Raw genomic sequence first — 24,294 nt, 5'->3', positions numbered from 1 at the left:
TGTGCAAACAATTTACTGGCGATAACACAAGCCTTGAACGGATTAATGATTCAACTTTTTCTAGCAATCCAAGTGTGCTGAAAGTCCAGAAATCATATCACTCCAAGCTAGCAAAGGCAATGAAAAGGTTTGCCATTCTTCTGGCAATCATTTCCTCTATCATATTGTAGAATGTCGTGAGCCATGGTGGAAGGGAAAGCCTCCATTCTACCAAATAGTTACTGACCTGCCATTTTAAATGGCACAAGTGCATTTTGTTAAATCCTACATGCACCAAACCTTACTGTGACATTCACAGCTTTATCTGGGTGCAGGCACACAAGTCTGCCTACACAACACAAAGCTGCAGTTTTTCTAGTTTGCCCTCAAACTATCCAAATTTAAATCAAAAAGATACAGCATCAGAAACCTAATTTCCATTGAATTTTTGCATCCCTGAGATTTCCAAGGAAAGAATGGGCCAACTCCCAACACAAGCCCTCTGTTGCCACCCAAAAGGCATAACTGACATCCTGTGAGGGCATATTCTGCCCTAATTAAGAAACATCAAGTCCACCTTGACCGCACGGTCCAGCTGTCACATCAACACTCTTGCGTATTATCCCAAACCAATGCTTTCCACCATCAAGTTTCCTATATTTAAAATAAGGTTAGACAAACTCCTGGAGAATAAGGCTACATCACTGGGTACTAGTGACAATGCCTATTTGCTGGGAATCACAAATAGGAAGAGTATTGTTGCATGGCAGGCTTCCTATGACCAAGGGTGGGGCGCCTGTGGCCCTCCAGATGTTACTAAGCTACAACTCCCACATGTGCTGGGCTGATGGGAGTTGGAGTCCCAACAACATATGGAGGGCCACAGGGTCCCCATCACTGTCAAAGGCATCTGGTTGACCACTGAGAGAACAGGATGCTCAACTAGATTGGCCTTTAACCTTATCTTGCTGCCAGGCTCTTCTTATATGTGATCCAGACATGTTCCTATGATTGCCCTTGTGACAGTGTCACAGAAGACAAATAGATATATGTATTATTATTTTTTAAAGGACATATTCTATCTACATTATAGTTTAATGCTGAAATACCATCACTATCCCAGTTCAATGCTGTCAGTCAGATTCAATATACATAATTATAGACAATTGAGGGGTGTAAATTTCAGACCACTCCACAGAAAAGGGACATCAAAATAATGTTAAACAGTAACAAACCAATATTAAGCGATCAGAACTTTGAAACAAACTCTTCCTTCCAGAGTAACTCATTAAACAACAATGCACACACAAATCCACAACTAAAGATCTCCCCCTTTCAAGAGGAAACATCTGAAGAAAATATTTTAAAATCCATCTTCATACCCCACTTCCCAAAAAGTAATATCACATTACAAAGCTGGGTGAGACGAGGAGAATCATGAACCTGTCTGGAGCTGTTCCCCCCAATTAGATTTTCCACTAAAAATAATGAACAGGCACAGCTGGCTGCCCCACCCCAAATTCAGCACATGTGACAGATTCTTCCCACACAAACCCAAATGTAATAGTTAATAAAATAGTTAATAAAATTATAAAGGCATCCACCTCTCCCAGTATCTCCACATAGTAATAACAGGGGACTGATGCATTAATAATGTCCCCATAGGAATAATTATTAAGGTTCCCCATAATAATAAGCGGGGGTTGATACATTAATGAGTGCTTTTAAAGAAAAATCAACTTGGACCTCCTCTTCCCACCACGCAAACTAACGGTGGTGTGAATTAAAAGGGCTGCCCCCTCCCTTCATTCCCTCCTTGGATCAACATCAGAAAGCATTTTATTAAAACCCCAACTTTCAAGTGGCTGATGGCTCCCCCATACCGATTTTTTTTTGGGGGGGTGACCCAATTTGCATCTGCCCAGCTCCAAAATCGCCACCTACCTCCCCGTTCGCTCCTGGAACGCCCTTCTCCGGGGCGACGGGCCAGGCGAGGCCGGTGCTTCGGGTACCCCAACTAGGCCCAAGGCTGCCCCCGCCCCGCGCTCATCGTCCTCTCTGCAAGCCTAAGAGGCTCGGGGCGTCCAAGGCCAAATGCGGGGGAAGGTTTCCCTTTCTCAGGTAGGTCGCTGTTTACCTGCTCAGGCCTCCTCGGGAGGAGGAGAGGCGGCTGCCTGACAGCAGCTCGGATGAGATGGGCGGTTTTGACAGGAGAAGGAGCAGGCGGAGGAAGAGGAGGAGGAGGTGGTACCAGCAGCCGGGCTGGGAGGGAACAGAGGCGGGCCTGGAGGCGGGGATAGGGAGCGAAGGAGGCCGTTGCCACTACCGAACAGTAGCATGAAAATGCGAATTCCTCAGAAACCAGGGACGTTCTACTCATGTAGAATAGAATGTCCGTGTTTTCTGAGGAATGTTGGGCGCGCTCCAGCGAGCACACCCTGTTCTGTCAATGCCCCCCCCAAAAGAAAAAACGGTGGTGATACGTGTGCCCCACATGGGGGTAGCCGGGGCGGAGGCGGGGGAAGACAGTAGGGCAGCTGCCCCCCAAATCTAGTAAATAAATAAATAAAAACTAACTGTGGTTCTGCCCCCTCCCTAACATGAAGCCTGCTTCCTTAACATAAATCCTGAGTTACACCCCTAGTGCCCCACTAGTATGGGATCTGATGTGAAGAGCCTCCTGATCAGTTTGTGACTCTCCATAAAGCATCCTACAGTTCGTGTGTCCCCACCCCCACGAAAAAAAATAATAATCTGCCAAGAATAGTATCCACCCCATATGTCACCAGAAGAGAAAAATTGTGCCCCAAAAATATGGGGTTTAAAGGAAAGAGCCTCCTGCTCAGAATATGTGTCGCCTCCTCCAGCACCACCCCCACCCCCCAAAAAAATCCGTCAGCAATAGCTATGGCTTTTTAGAATATGGTCTCCGCTTCCTTGACAGCGGTTGTTGCCCCTACAGATTAGAGGCTGGCAAATGTTGTCCCCATCTTCAAAAAGGGGGGGAAGAAGTCGTCCCTGGTAACTACAGAAGGGTCAGCTTGATATCAGACCAGGAAAGGTATTAGAATAGATAACTAAACAGAAAAGGATACTGTGATTATTAAGACCCAGCATGGGTTTCTCAAAAACAAATCTTGCCGGATGAATCTTGTCTTCTATGGAGGCTTTTAAGCAGAGGTTGGATGGCCATCTGTCATAGAATATTTAGCTGAGACTCCTGCATTGCATTGGACTAGATGACCCTCAGGATCCCTTCCAACTTCACAATTCTGTGATTCTATGGGCAACACATTGAGCCCCTTGGAGGAAAAAGTGGGGCACAAATTGAGTACTAAACCACTAGCGAGGGATGAGAGGTTATGAATGCTTCACAAGCTTGGGAATAAAAATTAAGATATTTGGTTATACTGTATATATTATTCTGTACAGAGCCATGCACACTGATGTCGCTATGTAAATAAATAGATGATGATGATGATGATGATGATGATGATGATGATGATGATGAATGTTTTGAAGAACATACAAGTTTCTTGTAAAACCCCCAACTGCTTTCTAGGGGAACAAACACAGAGACACTCACGCACTCTCAGCCAAGGTCACCCCTCTCTTCTGCGCCCCCATGCGCGCCCCCTACCGCGCGTTTGCACGTAGGGGAATCAGAACTAACATCAACCCTGCCGACCTCCCAAACCGCTGGACAGCGCCACACTCTTGCCCACACATTCTAAGGGCAAAGCGACGCGGAAGTGGCTTCGGCGTGTCACTCTAACAGCGCGAGGAGCAAGGCGGAGACACGGAAGCGGCCATTGTTCCTCCCGCAAGCGGGAGGAGAGGGTTCGCCGCCAACACAGCCGGGGACATGCCTGCGGGGAAGGCTTTCCGTCGGAGGAAGGTGGACTCTGACGAGGATGACGAGGATGCGCAGGTCACCGAGGAGGTCCGGTGGGTGCTGGCGGAGTGCACGACACAAACGCCCCACCTTAGTTAAACTTCGGGGGGAGTGCGGTTGGAAAGTGGTTTGGGGGTCGGGTTCTCTTGCAAAGTGGTTGGTACGTTTATTTTAATGACGACTGTTGTTGTCCTCCAAAAAGCTCCAGGAAAGGTTCATGGTTCACTTTCCTTCCTCCGTGCTGTATTGTACCTTCACAGCAGCTTTGTAAAGTAGGTTAGGCTGAGAGATTGGCCCAGCCTCATAAAGTAAGCCCTTCATAGACTGAGCAGGATCTGTTCTCAGACGTCCCTGGTTTAATTAACCACTACATCACGCTGGCTCTTAGTAGGAGAGATAGATTTTTCTATATATTTTTCTACAACAGGGGACAGGAGGCAACATGTCCTTGAAATCTTCTCCTGGTACCTGTGAAGCTTCTGAATCTGACCCTTCAGCTTCCGTGGACATGAGCTGGTGTGGGTGGTTACCTTTTCCCCTTTGTATTATTTGTATTCTGCTTTTCCACCCACAAAAAAGCATGCTCACTGTGGCTTACAAGAAAGAAACAGGGCTGCATTTCAAACATACACTACAAAAACAATTTCATAATAACATACCAAAACCATGGGCTGGGAAATGGTTGCTGGGTAGCAGGGCCTGCTGTGGTCCTGCCTTGTACCAGCTAGGCTGAACTTGCCCTAGATGAAAACCTGGCACACTTCTTTCTAGGGTCTGCCCTGCGCAGTAACAGGTGTGAGCATTCTAGCAGCAGCTTGATGGTCATGTATAATACCGCATACGGATCTGCTGCGACATGCAGAGAAAACCCAGACTGTGTTCTGTACTGTCACTGACAGACTTAGATATGGCAATATCTGAATTGAAAGACAGGCATAGGCCATAGGTTCAGGCTACAAGGGGTAAGTTACCCAGTTTAATGCTTTTTAACTTTGGTAGACTTAGTTGTAGATTTGCAAAATTCACTTGTTATGCTGATTAAACTTTGCCCCTGTTTCAGATTGCCTCTGGGCAACATATTACTCAATATTACCAATTTATTCAAGACTGCCTGTTTATTATACTGAATAAATTATTTGATATATGCAAAGAGATTTGAGGAGGAATGTGAGCCCTTCAAAGTGTTTTTGGAATTTGAAACAGAATTAAAATTGGTAATCCTTTTAAAAAAAACAAAACCAAAATATAATAATATACCAAAACCCACATTTCAGTACTATAAATATAATATTACTTAAAACAACATGCAGCATCCAATAGCAACAATAACAAGGGAGCTTCACAGTTTCACCTTAGTCCTAGAACCACCCTTCCCATGATGTTGCTCACAGTCCCCTTTCCTGCAACAGCTTCTTATAAGGTTTCCAAGGGCAAAGGGTGGGGCAGCTGGAAACACCCCTCCCATGATATCGCTCCATAGAGCGGAGGGCAGAAGTAAGGAAGAGAAATAGAGCTAAAGGGGGAAGAGTATTTAATTCTACTGAATCTTAACTTTTATCCAGACCCCTTGGGAAAGTGATGTGTGCATGAGTACACGTTTTCTGTCTCTCGTGAGGGTACGGGCTTGTCTGGAAGAGACAAGTGCCTGGGGTAGTGAGTGCTCACAGCACATTATCAAAAATTCAAATGTTCCCATAGGCCCCAAAATGTTGATAATTCCCAAGGAATAATCTATTTCATTTTGATTTAATATTTATGTGCTTTTTCCAGCAGCAGAGTATCCAGAGGGGGTGGGCGGCAGGACACACTGAGCACTACTTGCACTTACCATGGGGCCTGCAGTGCACCTGAGCCACACATCTCTCCTAGGAGTGACAAGGTGGCTCTGGTGCCTGCAGTCACCACACCACCTGAAAGGGTAGTGTGAGGCTCATGGCCACCGGCCGCCTCCCCCTCATGCAGGACATGGACTCCTGCAACCACCACACCACTTGAAAATGGTTTCCCATACTATTATGTGTTTATGTGTTATGTCTCCCACCCCACCCCCCACAGGCTAAAACTAGAGGAAGCAAAAGAAGTGCAGAGTCTAAGGAGGAGGCCAAATGGAGTCAGGTAAGTGGTGTCCAGGAGTTCTTCTAACTGTAAAGATCCTCAGACTTCAGAGACACTGTGGCCATGGATGTCTTTGATCTGTTGTGGGACATTGACTTCCTAAGAAGCTCAGGGTTTTTTCCTGGGGATTCATTTGCTTTTGAAAAGTTTCAAGTACCCATGATTGCAAAACTAATTTTTGGCCATGCTTGCTGGGGCTGATGGGAGTTGTCTGGAGGAAGTAGCTTCTCTCACAACAACTCTGCAGCATAGATTGGACAGAGAAAGAGTGACCGGCCTGAGGTCACCCAGTCAGTTTCATGGCTGCGTGAGGATTGGAACCCGAGCCTTTACCCAACCTGGTGCCCTCCAGATGTTTTGGACTACAGATCTCATCTGTTCCAATATCATATGATTGTGTTGACTAGGGCTAATGGAAGTTGTAGTCCAAAAACATCTGGAGGTCATCAGGTTAAGGAAAGTTACTCTAACAAGTACTCCTACACCACACTGGCTCTGAATACTGTTCATTCAGGTGCCACCTGTTGCTGCAGATTGCCATGCATTGTCAAACCTGAGAGCACATTGGGAGCATTGCTGCTGAATGACCTGAATTTCTTTTGTGTATTTGAAGTGCGGCTGCTCTGCTCGTGGGGGAGAAATTACAAGAAGAAACCACCCTGGCGGTAAGATTGAACTTTTGTCATTTATCTTACCTAGATAGAACCATTTAAAAAAAATTCAAGATCCTTAGGCACAGTTCATCACCTTTTCTTCTTCTCCTCCTTTGCCTGTCCTAAACAAGGCTGACAGAAACATTTCCGATTCCTAACTAATGGTGTTACATTTTCTTTGCACAATATTGACAAGGGCTCTGTTTGATCTGCTTTAGCAGTTCTTATGGGATCCAGTTGACCTCAGCAAAATTAGGACTTCATTACTTACAAATAGATTGCCTTAAATGTTGTTTTAGATGTGAATGTGATCTTATACAGTGGAACCTTGGTTCTCAAATGGCCTAGTTGCCGAACAAATCGGCTCCCAAACACTGCAAACCCGGAAGTAAGTGTTCTGGTTTGCAAATGTTTTTCAGAAGCCAAATGTCTGACGCAACTTCCACTTGAGTGCAGGAAGCTCCTGCAGCCAATCGGAAGCTGCACCTTGGTTTTCGAACGGTTTCGGGAGTTGAACAGAATCCCAAAACAGATTAAGTTCGAGAACCAAAGTACCACTGTATTAAATTTGATCGCTTTTACTCCGCTTCTGTTGTGTGCGATAGATGGATACCATATGAAAGAAAGTAGGGTGAATTAAATATGTGTGTTGTTATCAGCTCGACCCCTAGTAAGTGCAGAACTGTTACTGAACATTCATAGAAGTACAGCCTTACAGTGCAATCCTGACTGGGTCTACGCAGAAGTAAGTTCTACTGAATTCAGTGGGACTTAATCCAAGGGAAGTGAATATGTACGATTGCAGCCATCCTGTGTACACCCATCTGAGAGTGAGACCTATCGAGCACAGCAAGAACATGCCCTATGACATTTGTGTGATGGTAATGTAGCCCAATGACGTATTCCTCTGGCCCCACCCACCACTGGAACGTGTCCCCCCTGAAGGGATACAGCCCTCCGGCTGGGGAAAAAATCCCCACCTCTGTTATACTGCAATAAGTAGGATCAGATCATGGACTGTCTTCCTTCCTCTTCCCACCAGGATGATCCCTTTAAAATAAAGACCGGTGGAATGGTGGACATGAAGAAACTGAAAGAACGGGGCAAGGAGAGGTATGGAGGAACATTCCATACTCAGATAATAAACAAAGAATACTCCCACCCAATAATTAGCAGATAAACAACTATTTCCCCCCTTTAACCACCCCACCCAAAAATCTGTTATCAGACTTAGCTGTTGCAAGTCATTGGTGAGTGGGTCCAGCATCCTCCTCCAGGGATGGTCCGGTATCTCTCCTCTCCCTTTGGAGGAAGAGGAAAAGCAGGAAGACTGTAGCAAAAGTTCTACCTGCTTTGCTGTTGGTATGGCTACTGCTAGCGCTGGTATCAATATATCGCCCAGGACCAGTACAGGGGGCGGAGGAGACCGCAGTGACAGCTTCACTCAGCGGTATATCATTGGTGATACCACAACCACTCTTGAGTCCCTCTGTCTCCAGTGCCCAGCACACTGAGGAAGAAAAAAATCTAGCCAGGAGCTGGAGGCAGAGGGATTCAAGCGGCAGCAGTTTCACCAGTGATATACTGCTGGTGAAATTTCCATTGCACTCTGCCCTGGCAGAGGGAGAAACAAGCTGCATCGCCGATACACCTTGTTCCTCCCTCCACTTCTTTAAACTGCTTGGCTAATGAACATGCTGCTGCCGTCCCCTCAGCAAAGCGGTTCTATGGAGCTCCAACCCACCACCAGCTCACAGGAGCCAGCGGTGGGATGGGGGCACCGTTAAAGTTCTCCCCCTCTACAGCTGAGAGAGCCCCTACCCTGCTCCTCCTTGCATGTGAGTAGGAGCGAGAACAGGGCTGCTTAGCTGGGAAGTGCAAAGCCTGCCCTTCCCTGGTGATAGAGCCCCGCCCCCGCTCCTGTTTGCACTCAAGTAGGAACGGGATCGAGGCTGCAGGCTTGGTTTGGCTACCGCCAGGCTGCCTCCATCTGGGAGGGTGTGCTGCACCTTTCCTACCAGAAAGACAGAGCTCACCCTCCCGGTAGAAGGCAGTCAGGTGGTGTAAGGATTCTTCGATGCTGCTTGCAGGCCCAGCCCTTGCCAGCAGCCCCTCTCCCCAAGTCACGGATAGGGTGGCTTCACACCTCATGCCTTGCAGACTTCACCCGGGAGGGTGGACTGCATCTTTCCTCCGGGGGGGGGGAACCCCCAAAGGAAAGAGGCAGTGCACCTACAGAGGCTAAGGCTAAGGCAGTCAAAAGCACAAAACCTGAAACGCACTCACCCACCCCCCACACCAGCAAAGGTGGAGGCAGCCTGGCCAAGGAGCCCTAGGGTCCTTGCTGCTCAGGCACGAGTGGCAGGGACACCGGAGCTGGCTCCGCTGGGGGCAGGCACCCTCTTGCCCCCAAGAGAGCCTGGCCAAGGGGCCCTGATTCCCTTGCTGGTCATGCACAAGCAGCAGGGGACTCTGGGCTCACTTAGCTGGGGGCAGGAGCCTTTCCGCACCCCCAGCTGAGCAGCAGGCTGGAGCCAGCTGTATTGGCCACAGCCCACAAGGCACCAAGGTGAAAGTGCCTCAGCTCCCATGGTGAGAGCTGCAGCAGGTTCACCCGGCACCTCGCTGACTGGGGCCAGTGCAGCTTTTTACAACATCACAATTTATCGCCAAACCACGATGTTTGGCTGGTGATACACTGTGATGTTGAAAACCCAATATCACCCAGCCCTAGCTACTGCTCTCCTGCTGCTGGTGGTATTGGCCACCACAACATCTTGTGGGGGTGAATTTCACAGTTTAATTATGTACTATGTAAATAAGTACATTCTTTCGTCCCATCTTCCAGCATTCAGCTTCACTGGATGGCCCCAAATTCTAGTATTACTGGAGAAGGTGAAACAGTTCTCTATCTGTCAAAATAAACGAAACTTTAAAATGCTTATCTTTGACTACATCAGAATCATGGTGTGGTATACATTTGCTAGCTCAAGCTGTAGTTTAGAGGAAACCATGGTTTGGCTTAACATCTCAAATGAGACATTGACATTTTAACAAATTATTTGTTACTGGTTAAAATAGCTGACCACCTCCCTGTCGTCTTTTTTCCAGGATCAGCGAAGAAGAGGACCTCAACCTTGGGACTTCTTTTTCCGCAGAGACCAACAGGAGGGATGAAGATGCCGATATGTAAGAATCTTGTCACATCCTATTTAGTAGACTAATTTGGCAGGAGTAAGGACTCCTTTATTGTCCATAGTGCACACTTATCACTCTTACCCTCCAAATGTTCCTATTGGCACTTCCTATTGTTCTGTGCTTAAGAACATAAGAAGAGCTTGACTGCTGGATGATTCCAAAGCCCACCTCAATCCAACATCTTGTTTTGTACAATGGCCAATCAGATACCTTCCGGAAGCCCACAAGAAGGGCAAAAGACCAATAGCAAACCCATAACATTTTTTGTCATCATCCCTCCACCCCACCCCAGCAATTGGTCTTCAGTGGTACAAGTAGGATCTGCAATAAAATACTGCCAAAAATCAATATGGGCCCAGAGTCAGCCCAGTGACAATGGGCAGTCAGCAAGTCCATGGGAGGACCCTACCACCTACTCTGCTGCCAACCAAAAATGCTGACCACAGCCTGCCACCAAGGCCCTGTTTGAAGGCCTGGTGTTCTGACACCTGAAACTTAGCAGGGATGTGTAGCCCCACATAGATAGAGTGTGTTCTTGACTCCTGCTCTTCTGACTCCCTGTTCAGGATGAAGTACATTGAAACTGAGCTGAAGAAAAGGAAGGGAATTGTGGAAAATGAGGAGCAGAAAGTGAAGCAGAAGAATGCCGAAGACTGTCTGTATGAGCTGCCTGAGAGTATTCGGGTCTCTTCAGCTAAGAAGACTGAGGAGATGCTGTCCAATCAGATGCTGAGCGGCATTCCAGAGGTGGACCTTGGAATTGAGTAGGTGACTTGGGTGGTACTTGTTTATTTCAAGCATTTTTACCCTTAAAAAATGCTCTCAGAGCGGCCTGCAAATATTGGTAACAAGACAGTCTCAGAGCAATCCATGATTTAGGAACTTCATGCAAAACCCCAAGCTGGTGAGAAGTTTTAGGCATGTAGTCTATCTGGAGGTTCCACTGCGTCAAAGGCCTAAAAGAGAATCCCCAGTGGCCTTCACCCATTAATAAACCAGGTTTTGTTTCCTAGCTGAATAGGGGTCTCCTAACAAATTTTCAGCACCCTGAACAAACTACAGGATTGTTTGGGAAAGCCATGTCTCCTTAAAGGGGTATGATAGTGCTTTATGTGTATAGTGCTGGTGATGCTTGGGTTGCCTTTCCCCACCAAATCTGGGGTGATCGTCTCTACTTTGTATGAAGAGAACATCATATACATATATTTCTTTTCCTTTCAGAGCTAAGATCAAAAACATCATTTCCACCGAGGAGGCCAAAGCACGATTGCTGGCCGAGCAGCAGAACAAAAAGAAAGACAGTGAAACCTCCTTTGTCCCAACAAACATGGCCGTCAACTACGTCCAGCACAACAGATGTGAGTCTCAGGCATGGTTGTGTTGCCCTCTTTGCATAAGGGCTAGTTGGGCAGACACCGATCCAAACACTAGTCTAGTCCTCTTTGCCTGTTCTTTGGACAACCTGTTCTTTTTGAGGGACTGCAGAGCATAGGTGTTGCCAGAGAGAAGAGAAACCACACACAAACATTCCTGCTGTGATGTGAGCAGGAACTAAATTGATTAAGAAATTGTTGTATGGGGGAATCTGTTCTGAGTAATCCTAGTAGGGAAAGGAAGCTAAGAAGGCCTGACTAGTTTTGGTTTTGTATAGAATTTGGTAGCAGCACAGGCAGAGGGCCTTCTCGGTAGTGGCACCCGCCCTGTGGAACACCCTCCCACCAGATGTCAAAGAGAAGAACAACTACCAGGCTTTTAGAAGACACCTGAAGGCAGCCCTGTTTAGGGAAGCTTTTAATGTTTAACAGACCATTGTATTTTAATACTTTGTTGGAAACCGCCCAGAGTGGCTGGGGAAAACCAGCCAGATGGGCGGAGTATAAATAATAAATTATTATTATTATTATTATTATTATATTACAAAGTAAAGCTTGTTCCTTCTAATCCAGTCACAGTGGCTCATTTGTAATCTTGCAAATTCAACTCCTGGTACTGTGGTTACTGTCTGGCCTGTTTTTCTAGGGATCTGAATACTACTACCAGATTATCTGGAATCCTGAACTGATTGGTTAGACACTGAAACATTGTTCAGTATTGCAGGTCCCACTTATGTAACTTGCACTGTTACAATTTCTGTAGAATGCGTTGAGAGCATTGTTTTGAAGTGGTAGATAACCTATTAATGAATAAACTTACAAATGGTATTATCTTCAGCATCATCAACATTACCACCATCATTTCTATACAGCTTCATAATCAGTGTTTTAAACATTTTCAGAACTTGGTAAAAAATATCGGCTCAAATCACAGAGAGAACTGTGTTCTCGGAACAGATGTTTAGGTGCTTCTGGAAATGCTTTCATCCCTGATGTAAACGAAAGTACTGGTTCAGACATAATGCTAAACCGTGGCTTGGAGCTATGTAAATGAGCCTTTAAGGACCTAATGGTCTGCCAGCTACTCTTCCCTCGTTCTTCCTTCCTTTATGCATCGTGATTCCCTCCCTTCCTGGTTTCAAAACTGTAGTGTGCTACTCTGACTGAACTAGGGTTGCACTTACCCATCACACCAGGATTGGAAACCATGGTTTCGAGAACAAGGCAAGCCATAGTTGCTGGTTCAGATGCCATGGCAAACTGTGGTTTGATGAAACCAGGACAAAAATCTGAATTGAAGCAAACCAAATGCGGAGAAGAGAAGGAACCTTGGAACCCCAAAGACATAAAAGGCTCATTCACAAAGCCCAATACTATGATTTGGTGCTGGATCTGAACTGGACCATTGTCTTAAACTCTGCTGCCCTGCATTATTGTAATATTCTGAATCCTTCCAGTTTATCATGAAGAGCTGAATGCACCAGTACGGAGAAACAAAGAAGAACCCAAAGCCCGTCCCCTCAGGGTGGGAGATACCGAGAAACCAGAACCTGAGAGTAAGTTCCTGCAAAACATCAGTGTGTGGATATCTGCAATGCCTGTGTGTGTCCACAGCTTGCATACATAAGCTGCCTTTGTCTTCTGACTCTCAGCTCTGATGCAGTTAACATGCAGGTGGGGCATGAATCTTTTTTTTTTAAAAAAAATAATATTTATTAAAAATTTTCAAATATAACAGAAAAGAAAAACATCCAAATTTAAGGCCTTATTTTCAATGTCATCTTTCCAGGACTTCCCCTCCCCTCCCCCTCTTGTATTCCAATTCTTTCAAATAGATTCAGCAAATTCTTACCCCAAGTTTTAAAATTATTATCATTAACCCAATTTTAAAAATATTTTCCCATCCCCTAAAATCGACCTGTTCCCTTCCACGAGTTCCCCTCTTTAATATACAATACAGATTAACATTAAAAAAAAAATAGAAAAAGGAATAAAATGTAATTTAACACCCTTTGGATTCCAAATTTCCCTCCCCCCTTTCCCGGTTGCGTTCCCAATGTCCGTCAATGTCTTCTGTCATCCTGGAGCTCCCACATCTAAGCCATAATCCTTCACCAGTCCGCTTTGCCGTCTTTTTAATAGTCTTTGCCATCTTTTGGTCATCTTTGATTTCGAATGTCCAATCTTGGAAGGGGTCTATCTTCCAACTTTGTCCAGTTCTTATTATTCTTGTTGTTCTTGTTGTTCTCTCATCTCCTCTTTTTTTCCCCCCCCCCTGCTCTCCTGCACAAATGTTCTAATTCCAAAAAGCTTGTAATTCCTCTACAGAGGCTTTGTTATTCAGGAACAAAACATTACGTCAAGTCCCTTCCATTCTTCAATAGATAAATCTATTGTCTCCTTTAGTGTATAGACCTCTGTAGGTCATTTCTGCAGTTTCCCAGGAGATAAAGAGTCTTTTCTGCAGTTTCCCAGGAGATAAAGAGTCCGATTCAAATTCCATGCCAGCAATACTTGTAATGACCCACAGCTCCTCTAGAGGGATTATAATAACTCAGTTTCCTTCCCGATCACACCCACCAGTCAAAGTAACTTATTATTCCTTGTTTTAAACAATTTATATCCAATTTATAACAAATGTAACCAGCAAAGTCCTCGTAACAAAGTTCTCTTTTTGTTCTTCAATTTTGGCAGCTCCTTTGACAGCTGTCAAAACCTCTATTTCTCCTCTCCCGGCGCTCTCACGGATCGCTCCCGGGGTTTTTCGGGGGGGCGGGTTGTATTTTAATTCACATTTCACTTTTCTCCTCCAGCCCAGCTTATAATTTTCCATCGCGAAATTAATAACTTTATCAAAAAAAGGTTGCACTCGATCTTAGTTGTCAGGTCTTTTGCTTTAGCTCCTCTACAACAGGGGGGAGGCTGACTTCCTTTTTGCACCTCCCCCGCTCGCTCCGAATTTAAGAAAAAATTTGTTCCCCTTTTTAATCCAAGTTCCAATTACTCACGGGTTATTCTTTTAAGTCCAGATTTTCAATGGAAGAAGTCAGCGCTCTCCGCCAAATGGCATGCGGCTTCACTCGGCAGGGGAAGCGGAGGACTCACAGCACCACCCCCCCCCTGTCACCCGCTCCGTAGCCTTTAAAAAGGCTCCTTCGCGTGGTCGGGGGGGGCGCAAACGGTGCCCGCCGAGTCACCATGCCCATGGGTTTCAGCGCCCATGGTTTTTGAGGGTCCCCGCGTCGCCGGCGCGGTAGAACCCAGCCCCTGCCGAGCAGGCTCCCTCCGGAGCTCGGAGGGAGTCCGCCATTCGGCGATGGCGCCAACCCGGAAGTTGGTGGGGCATGAATCTTAGAGGGTCTTAAGTTTTACTCACAGTGGATAGATCCATAAAAAATTAACGACCATGACAAAGTTAGGTCCATTAATTTCAGTGGATCTAATCTGAACAAAACTTAAATACCATTCAGAGACTTAACTATATATGGCCTTCATGCAGGTGGTCTGCCACTGAGCTGCATCCCTTCTCCATGCCTATGCTGCTGTAGTTCTCCTGCTCCAGGAAATATGTTCTTATATTCCCTTTCATAATAATAATCAGTTCCCAGCATAATAATGTCTTGTAGTGTTGGGGATTCAGAAATAGAACCTGGAGATTCTCTTTAGCTATCCTGGCTAATTTGGTAGACCTTTCCTACCACTGATAGACATATCCTCCACCAAGGAAAATGGAACCCTTCATAGCAGCATGGACCATTTATTTATTTTTTTAGCTTTGTCTATTTTACCCCTGAATGACAAGTTGAATTTTGTTCCTCTATGCAACTGTTTAAAAATATATAGGAGCCCCTGCCTCTTTTTTGCTTGTGGGCACTCTAAAGGAAAAAAATATATAGGCATATATGATGTTTCCCATTTTTTTAAACAAACAAACAAACAAACAAACAAACAAACAACAAGTTACATTTGGGACTAATTCTGGATTAGGTCTGGAAAGGTTGAAGGCTACCTCTTGGCGTCACATAGGCCTTTATCTAAATCTCATCACTTATCATCCTTTTATAAAAGTTGATTTAATTAAGGTTCCCTCTTTCTTTATAACATAGGGTCTCCACCAAATCGCAAACGCCCCCCAAATGAGAAAGCAACCGACGACTATCACTATGAGAAGTTCAAGAAGATGAACCGGCGGTACTGAAGCTGGCTTTTCCGGGACGCAAAAATTCCTCTTCAGACATTAAGGGCAAATACACAGGGGACTTTGAGAAGGTGGGGGTTCGCTTAGAATCATCCCTGCAACTGGGAACTGTTTTTGTAAACAGCTTTGTTTGTTTGTTTTTGTTTTTTTGTTTTGCAATCAAGCAGTTTTTTATGAAATAAAATAAATAAAATCAACTCTTGATAAAAGGTGGGGTATAAATAAATAAATGATAATAATAATTACAGTGGGATCTCAAGCAAAGGGAAGATTCTAAGTGCATTTACCTAAGCCATGGGTAGACAAACTAAGGCCCGGGGGCCAGATCCGGCCCAATCACCTTCTAAATCTGGCCCACAGATGGTCCGGGAATCAGCGTGTTTTTACATGTGTAGAATGTGTCCTTTTATTTCAAATGCATCTCTGGGTTATTTGTGGGGCATAGGAATTCATTCATTATTTTTTTCAAAATATAATCCGCCGCTCCCACCCCTAGGGTCTGAAGGACAGTGGACCGCCCCCCTGCTGAAAAAGTTTGCTGACCCCTGACCTAAGCCTACTTAAATACCCCCTCCCTGCTAAATATGGGAATGTTTGATATCAAGCTAACACATGGGGTGGAGTGGCGGGGGGACGGGACAGATCTGAGATGCAACTTGTGTGCGTATGGGATGTGCCCAATCTCACTTCCCCTCATTAAGCCACACCCCATAAGCTTGATTAAAGTTGCTGAAAGAGTAGATTGTCTGGATGTTGGCAGCTCCCATTGCCCAAAGGAAGAAGTGTAAATAGCTCTCTGCAAGTGTGAATATTCCTTGTGACTTCTGGGTGAAGAAGAGTAGAAGAGTTTGGATTTGATATCCCGCTTTATCACTACCCAAAGGAGTCTCAAAGTGGCTAACAGTCTCCTTTCCCCTCCTTCCCCACAACAAACTGAGAGACTTAAGGCAAGTGTGACTAGCCCAAGGTCACCCAGCAGCTGCATGTGGAGGAGCGGGGAAGCCAACCCGGTTCACCAGATTACAAGTCCACCACTCTTAACCAATATACCACGCTGGTGTTAGTTCTGCCTATGCATCCTCCATAGGCCTGCTTATACAGCAGTTCCCGATTTGCCCTTCTCATGTTTATAATGTGTGTGTGTTTTCAATAATAAAACTTTCTATTTTAAAACACAGTTGGAGTATCTTTATTTCCCTCCCGCCTTTTTAATGCTTCACTCAGAAACTGGAGATTCAGAAGTTTGTGTCTTCTTTTTTACAGGTTGCTGCCCCTGCTCACATTGCGTCCCAAACCCACCACCCCCATTTCCAGTCCCCCACCCCCCTCCCAAACTCACCCAAACCCCCCATATCTACACAGGTCCTCTCATGTCCCTCTGTCCCTGCTTTATTCAGTTATCTGCTGTTGTTGAAAACCTGCCTTCTCTTTTGTTCCTCTCCTGCACCTTGACTTCATGCAAATTCAGAATTGTTATGTGGCACAGCAAATCCTCCAATTAAACGCAATGACAGCTTTACATTCTTACGTATATAGAAAGAAATTCCACCTTTCCTTGAATGAGCTCAAGGTGTACATGAAATGATGATGATGATGATGATGATGCGTATGTGGTTCTCTCCCCTTAAATTTATTTGCACAACAACCCAAGCATTTAAAAAATAATAATATCTTCCTCCTTCCAGACCATCAGCTCTGCATTCTATCAAGCTGCTCACATGAACTGTCCCATGTAAGTGCCAAAATCTTTGGATTGCATCCAACTAAGTTTTATTCTGAGCAGACTGATAGAAAATAATGGTCCCAAGTTAATTTTTTAATTCATATTGCCGCCCTTCCTCCTGAATAAACCTTATGTAACAATGAAGAAATAAAACACTAAAACATATTGAACTGTCCAATGCAGATCCACACTGGGAAAGATCTCAAAAGGCTTGTTGAAAGAGGAAAGATTGCAGTAGGCCCCCAAAATATCTATAATACGTGGTGAAGGATTTTCCCATGAGTGTTGGGTGGATTCTTGCTACAGTCTGAACAGTTTATGTATTAAATAAACATTTGCCATATGTTATAAAAGGAATAGGGGTTTTGCTTGCCCCTTTTCTTCTCTGGCCATACTCTGGTATACCAAGAATCAGTGTTCAGCCCAACACCAGTTTTCCAGCATCTGGCTATCTCCATACAGGCAACTGTCAATAGAAAGGCTAAGAGGTCATAATTAGGGTAATCTTCACCTAAGTAGTGCTAGTGCAAGAGATATTTCAATGGTTTTGTCATATATCAAGCTTATTTCTTTGAAGACAGCACTCTTAAAAAGTTTCAGCAGTCACTTGGACTACAAAAGCCATCCATTTTTTATTTGGTATGTGGGTTTAACAAGCATTTTAACAGCTGGTTTAAATGGTACCATGACCATTTAAGGTTTGGTATGTCAGCTATGAATAGTTCTTTTTGTAGAGAAATACCATTTTCATAAAAGTCTCTTAGTCTCTAAAAGTCCACCTGTTCCAACCATTCCCAACCATTCCAGTCTAAGCATTCGCCTGCTTTTTAAAAGGATTGGTGGAAGCAAAGGGGAGATACTGTAAGAGCCTATTTTTTAAATACTTTCCAAACATTCAGTGTGGTGAGGAGGAAAGGGTTTATAATGGTATGGTTTTTAGTGAGTGAAGAGGTAGAAAAGATATTCTCAATATACTGGATATGAAATTTCTATATCTACCCATGGTTCACCCTTTCGTCCATAGATGAATGACATCTAATGCTTTGTAATCAATTTGGAGGTGTGGGATTCCGAACCCTCCACTTCCATACATACCGTATTTTTTGCTCTATAAGACTCACTTCTTCCCTCCTAAAAAGTTTTTTTTTTTTCATATTGTTTTTTATTGCTTTGCTTCATAAAAAAAGAAAGAAAAGGAAAATGTATATATACACACATACAGACAAAAAAGAATAAAAGTACAATACAATATAAAAGACAAAGTAAAATAGATAAAGAAGGAAAATACATATATATACATAAACTAAATATTTACATCCACCACATATCTTGGTCTTTGCTTTCTAGACTTCCTTTAGCTACTCCCAAAATCGTTCGAAATAATACTTTAAGTTACACATTTCTTAGTCTATATTGTCATTATATCTCTTCATATACATTTCTTAGTTTATATTTTCCTCCTAGATTATTTAATCTCCTATTATCTTTCGACAATAACTCTTATTTTTTCACAGTACGTCTCTGTATCCCTTTAGCGTTATTTTCCCTTGATTAATGAATTCCAGATAATCTACATATTTTCCCCAATCCTTGGTGAACTTTTGGTTTTTTGTATATCTTACTTTACCTGTGAGTCTATCCAATTCCATATAATCTACCAGCTTTGATCTCCACTCCTCCACCGTTGGAGTTTCCTGCTTTTTCCACATCTCGGCCAGCATTACTCTTGCCGCTGCAACTGCATAATATACTAATTTACAGTCTTCTTTTCTTATCTCATGACCTAATATACCTAATAAAAAGATTTCTGCTTTCTTTGAAAACGTATATTTTAGGATCTTCTTTAATTCCGTGTAAATCTTTTCCCAGAACTGTTTCACTCTTCCACACTCCCACCACATATGGTAGAAGGAGCCCACACTAACCTTACATTTCCAACACTTGTTATTCACCTTATACATTTTCGATAGTTTCGCAGGTGTTAAATACCACCTGTAAAACATCTTCATTACGTTTTCTTTTATCGTTATACATGCCGTGAAACTAAGTCCTTCCTTCCAGAGTTTCTCCCAATCTTCGAATAGTATATTATGTCCTACATCCTTTGCCCAGCGAATCATCACACACTTCACTTCCTCATCTCCTAGATTCCAATCTAGCAATATCCTATACATTTTCGATATAATTTTCTCTTCTTTATTTATAATCTCTGTTTGAAACTTAGATTCCTTCTCTCCATAGCCTCTTTCCTTAAAGTCCTTTCTGAACATTTGATTCACCTGGAGATGGTGTAGCCAATCATAAACATATTCTTTGACCTGGTCGTATGGACGTATCTTCCAATTCCCCTCCTCTTTGATTATTAACTGATTATATGTTGCCCAGTTGCTTCTCATATTGGTAGTCTTCACACACATGACTTCCAAAGGCGAAAGCCAATGTGGTGTTTTCGGTTCCAGCAAATTTTTATATTTTTCCCATGTTTCAATTAATGGCCCTCTAAAGATATGGTTCCTAAAACCCTTATATATTTTCCATTTATCCCGCCATAAATAGGCATGCCAACCGAAATTGTTGTCATGGCCCTCCAGGTCAAGTAGTTCTCTGTTCTCTAACTTTACCCAATCTTTGACCCAACATAAGCAAACCGCCTCATAGTATAACTTTATATCCGGCAAAGCGAAACCCCCTCTTTCCTTTATATCTGTTAGTAATTTAAACTGTATCCTAGGTTTCTTTCCCTGCCAGATATATCTCGAAAGCACTCGCTGCCATTCTTTGAAGATTCGGCTACCTTTAATTATAGGGATGGATTGGAACAAAAACATCAATCTTGGAAGCACATTCATCTTGATCGTGTTGATCCTTCCCCAGAATGACAATTTCAGCCTTCTCCAAATTTCCAGATCTCTTTTTATTCCCCTCCACGCCGGTTCATAATTGTTTTTAAATAAATCTATATTCTTAGGTGTTATCCAGATGCCTAGATATTTCACTTTATTAACCACCTCTATTTGCGTTTGCTGTTGAATTGTTTCTGTTAATTTCTGATCCAAATTTTTACTTATTATTTTTGTTTTATACTTATTTATTTTGAACCCTGCTACCTCTCCAAACTGATCTAGTTCTTTTAATATTTCTCCTGTCGCAATTGTTGGTTCTTCTGTCATTATTACTACATCATCTGCGAAGGCTTTGATCTTATATTCATTCTTTCCAATTTGCACTCCTTTTATTCTTTGATTCTGTCTTATAGAATTTAATAGAACTTCCAAGGTCAATATAAACAAAAGCGGGGAGAGTGGACAACCCTGTCTTGTTCCTCTTTGTATCTTTCTCTCTTCTGTTACTATATTATTGATAATCAGCTTCGCTTTCTGGTCTGTATATATGGCTTTCACTCCATTAAAGAAATCATTTCCCACCTCCATATATTCCATATTTTTCAGCATGAAGTCCCAAATAACATTGTCAAATGCCTTCTCGGCATCTACAAACATCATTATAACCTGTTTGTCAATTCTGGCAGATAGGTATTCTAACATGTCAATTATAATTCTTGTGTTGTCTCTCATCTGCCGACCTGGCAGGAATCCTGCTTGGTCCCTATGAATAATTTCTGATAACAACCTTTTCAACCTTTTTGCCAGAATCCCTGCGAATATTTTGTAATCTATGTTCAACAGTGAGATTGGTCTATAATTTTTGACCTGGGTTAGATCTGCATCTTGCTTGGGGATGAGTGTAATAAATGCCTCTTTCCATGTCTCAGGGAGTTCTCCTTTCCTTAGAATATTGTCTATAGTTTCTTTTAGAGGTCCCACCAAAATGGGTTTCATCTCTTTATAATAACCTGCAGTAAATCCATCGGGACCCGGAGCTTTTCCCCTCTTTAAGTCTTTAATTACATCTTCTATTTCATCACTTTCAATGGGAGTATTTAATCGTTGTCTGTCCTCCATTGAGATTTTCTGCACTCCTTTGTCCTTCAGAAATCTCTCTATTTTCCTTAAGCTGACTCTCTCTTTTTTAGAATATAAACTTCTGTAATAATTGAGAAACTCTCTCCTAATCTCCCTATGGTCAGTTTTCTCTTCGTCTCCCACTTTTATTTTGTTTATTGTAGTCTGTTCCTTTCTCTTTTTGATTTGCCATGCAAGCCACTTACCAGATTTGTTTGAAAACTCGAAATTTTTTTGTCTTAATCTTTTAATGTTCCACTCCACTTCTCTATTGATTATTGTGGCAAATTGTGCTTGCAGGATTTTAATTCTTTCTTTTGCTTTTTGACAGTTGGGTTTCTGAGACAATTCTTGTTCGTTTATCATTATCTGCTTCAGAATGTCCTCTCTTCCTTTCTCTCTATTCTTATTTTTAATTATGTTCTGCTCGATAAAGTAGCCTCTTATTACTGCCTTACTTGCGTCCCACACTACATTAATCTTTGTTCCTTTACCACAGTTTTCAGTGAAGTATTGTTTTAGCTTTTCCTGCGCAGTTTCGACAATTTTTTGGTCTTCCAGAAGATAGTCCTTTAATCTCCATCTAAAAGTTCTTGGCTCCAAGCTTTTTAATTCTAACTCTATCGGGTTATGATCTGAAATTACACTTGGTCTTATTTCTATTAGTTTAATTCTTGGGCATAGTTCGCTTGAGATCCATATCTGATCGATACGTGACATCGACTTATTTGGTTCAGAGTGGAAGGTGAATTGTTTATCTAGTGGGTGTTTCAGACGCCATATATCTATCAGATTACCATTTTCAACCATTGAGAAAAAAGATTTTGGTAGTTTCCCATTCTTACTTCCTCCTTCCCTACACCTATCCGCTTCTAGTGAAACCACCCCGTTTAAATCACCCATTAGAACAATTTTTTGATCAGCGTACTCACATATTTTCTCTTCCAACTTTTTAAAAAATTCTGACTTATTGTCGTTTGGAGCATATACCCCAATAACAACCAAATTTTCTCCTTGCCAGTTAATACGGACCCCTATTATCCTGCCTTCTTCATCTTTGAATATTACTTTGGCTTCGATCTTATTTTTAATATATAATATCACCCCTCTTTTCTTCTCCTTGTCCAAGGACTCAAATTCATTCCCCAACCTCCTATTAATTAACACTTTCCTATGCCTTCTGGCTATATGCGTTTCTTGGAGACAAATGATATCCAGATTTTTCCTTTTCAGATATTGCTCAATTTTATTCCTCTTTTCCTTCCCATTCATCCCATTTACATTCCAGCTCCAGATTTTTAACCCCATAATGTCTGTTCCTTACTTTACAAATTCCCTGAGTCTTCCTCTTCTACCTCTTCCTCTATTTCTTCGTCCGATCCACTCCCCCCTCCTCTTCTTCCTCTTTTGCCTCAGATTCTCCTAAAACTCTTCCTTCCGCTCCCCCCCCTCCATTCGTCTCCACCTTTAGCTCTTTATATTTCCTCAGAAATTTCCCGGTTTCCTCCTGATTTGATAACCTATGCTTCTTACCTCTGTATGTAAATGATAACCCCTCCGGGAATTCCCACCTAAATTCGACTTTATTTTTCTTCAGTGCTTGCACCAGTGATTTATAGGAGTCTCTTCGTTTAAGTAACCTGATTGGAATATCTTTAAAGATGATAATATAATTCCCCTCTATATTCAGCCTCTTTTCTCTGTTCCTTTGTAAAATCTTATTCCTCATTTCTTTATCCTTAAACGTAATTAGGCAATCGCCTGTGAATTTCTTTGCTCTTATTGAGTTAATGCGCATTCTAAATGCGCTCTGCACATTTTTAGCCATTTCCTCAGCTGATATTCCCATCCATTCCGCTATTTCCTTTATTAATTTCTCCTTAATATTCTCATTTTGTAGCTCTGGCACCGCTCTCAATCTTAAATTCACCTCCCTCTGCCTCAATTCATTCATTGCTATAATATCTTTCATCTCCTCCTGTGCCTTATTTAAATCCACCACTTCAGCTTTCATTTTTTCCTTCTCTCTTTTAATATCTTTCAATTCCAATCTGGTCCTTTTTAATCCTTCCTCATTAAGCTGTGTTCTCCTAAAAACTTCCTTTATCTGACCTTTGAGTTCGTTCACCGTTTCGTCCATCTTTTTATCCATTCTTCCAATCCTATTATCTACTTGTTCTAGTTTATGTTCTACATTATTTTGACTCTGTTTGATCTCAGCAAGCGCCTTCAAAATATCAGTCTTAAAGTCCACCTCCTGTTTCGATCCCCTTCTATCGCTAGGAGTTCCCCCGTTTGTTCCCTTCTTTCCTGTATGCGACATCTTACAAAATTTATGTTTCCACTCCTCCCCAACCGTACCTTTCCCACCCAACTTCCTTCTTACTCTTTTGTTATTTGTACCCGTTCTTCGTAGTTTTCACTATGTCAACTTTCCAACCTTCACACCCCTTAATTACCAACCTTTATACATATATTTATATTTATATTATATTCCCTTTACAGTCTCTATAAAAATCTGATCATGATGTTCTACAGGATTGTCCCTCCAGTCCAAATACTCCTCAGCTGGCTGTTCTTCTCGCCTCTAATCAGACTAATCCCTTTGGTCGAATAAAGGTTCAGGTGTAGTTAGTAGAAGAGGAAAAAAAAAAGAAAAAAAAAGAAGTCGCATAACAGGAGAAGAGGAATGGGAGACACGCAGGAGAAACCAGGGAGATGATAGAAGGAGAGGGGGCCGTGGATCCACCAAAGAGTTAAGCAATCTCCATCCTACCACTAGGTGTCGTCAACTCCTTAAATTGTTCTAGCATATAATTTATGAGTTCCGATTTATCACCAGTTCCTTAAGTTGCTCTCACATATAGTTCATATAGTTCATAGACTCCAATTTAATCCTCTCAGAAAAAAAAAGAGAAAAGATAGAAGTCCAAATTTCTTTCTAAGAATGTCCCTTTATCTTAATTCGTCAGGTTCTGGTTACTCATATAAGTCAACATGCAGTAATTCCATTACTCAGGTCCTGCTCCAATAAGTAGAAAAAAGGAAGTCAAATGCGTCAAAAGTAGAAGAAAAGTCACCTACGGTGGAATAGCCCAACTACTCTGTATCGCTGTCTTTTCCACCTCTCCCCTTTCCGCTCCACTCCGTTACCGCGCTCAGATTTTAGTAATGGCGGCGGGGGTTTCTTTTCCGGTT

General features: G+C 42.9%; 2 protein-coding genes across 6 annotated transcripts in view; one reads left to right on the top strand and one right to left on the bottom strand.

Moving 5' to 3' along the window:
- Nucleotides 1-2,421, bottom strand: part of USP20 (ubiquitin specific peptidase 20) — a 38,225-nt gene extending 35,804 nt beyond the window's left edge. For 2 of the 4 annotated variants that reach the window (XR_014152524.1, XM_081846976.1), the window contains exon 1: nt 1,924-2,421. The gene's annotated coding sequence lies outside the window, so the exon portion shown is untranslated. The remainder of the gene's footprint in view (nt 1-1,923) is intronic. The other 2 variants (XR_014152525.1, XR_014152526.1) reach the window with 2 other exon arrangements.
- A 1,343-nt stretch (nt 2,422-3,764) lies between these two features.
- On the top strand, nt 3,765-15,620 carry LOC309334191 (splicing factor C9orf78). Of its 2 annotated transcripts, none has more exons than XM_081848355.1 (9): nt 3,765-3,927; nt 5,930-5,989; nt 6,603-6,654; nt 7,685-7,755; nt 9,754-9,831; nt 10,407-10,604; nt 11,062-11,198; nt 12,671-12,769; nt 15,320-15,620. In XM_081848355.1, exons 1-9 carry the CDS (start codon nt 3,845-3,847, stop codon nt 15,409-15,411), a joined length of 870 nt encoding a protein of 289 aa, XP_081704481.1. In that variant the 5' UTR covers nt 3,765-3,844; the 3' UTR covers nt 15,412-15,620. The 2 variants fall into 2 exon arrangements, with proteins under 2 accessions (XP_081704481.1, XP_081704482.1); XM_081848356.1 differs by having other exon boundaries at nt 3,784-3,922.
- Nucleotides 15,621-24,294: the final 8,674 nt, after the last annotated feature.

Source organism: Podarcis erhardii (genome assembly GCF_964252035.2).
Source record: "Podarcis erhardii genome assembly, chromosome: Z".
Lineage (NCBI taxonomy): Eukaryota > Metazoa > Chordata > Lepidosauria > Squamata > Lacertidae > Podarcis > Podarcis erhardii.
This window is presented reverse-complemented; position numbering and strand designations above follow the sequence as displayed.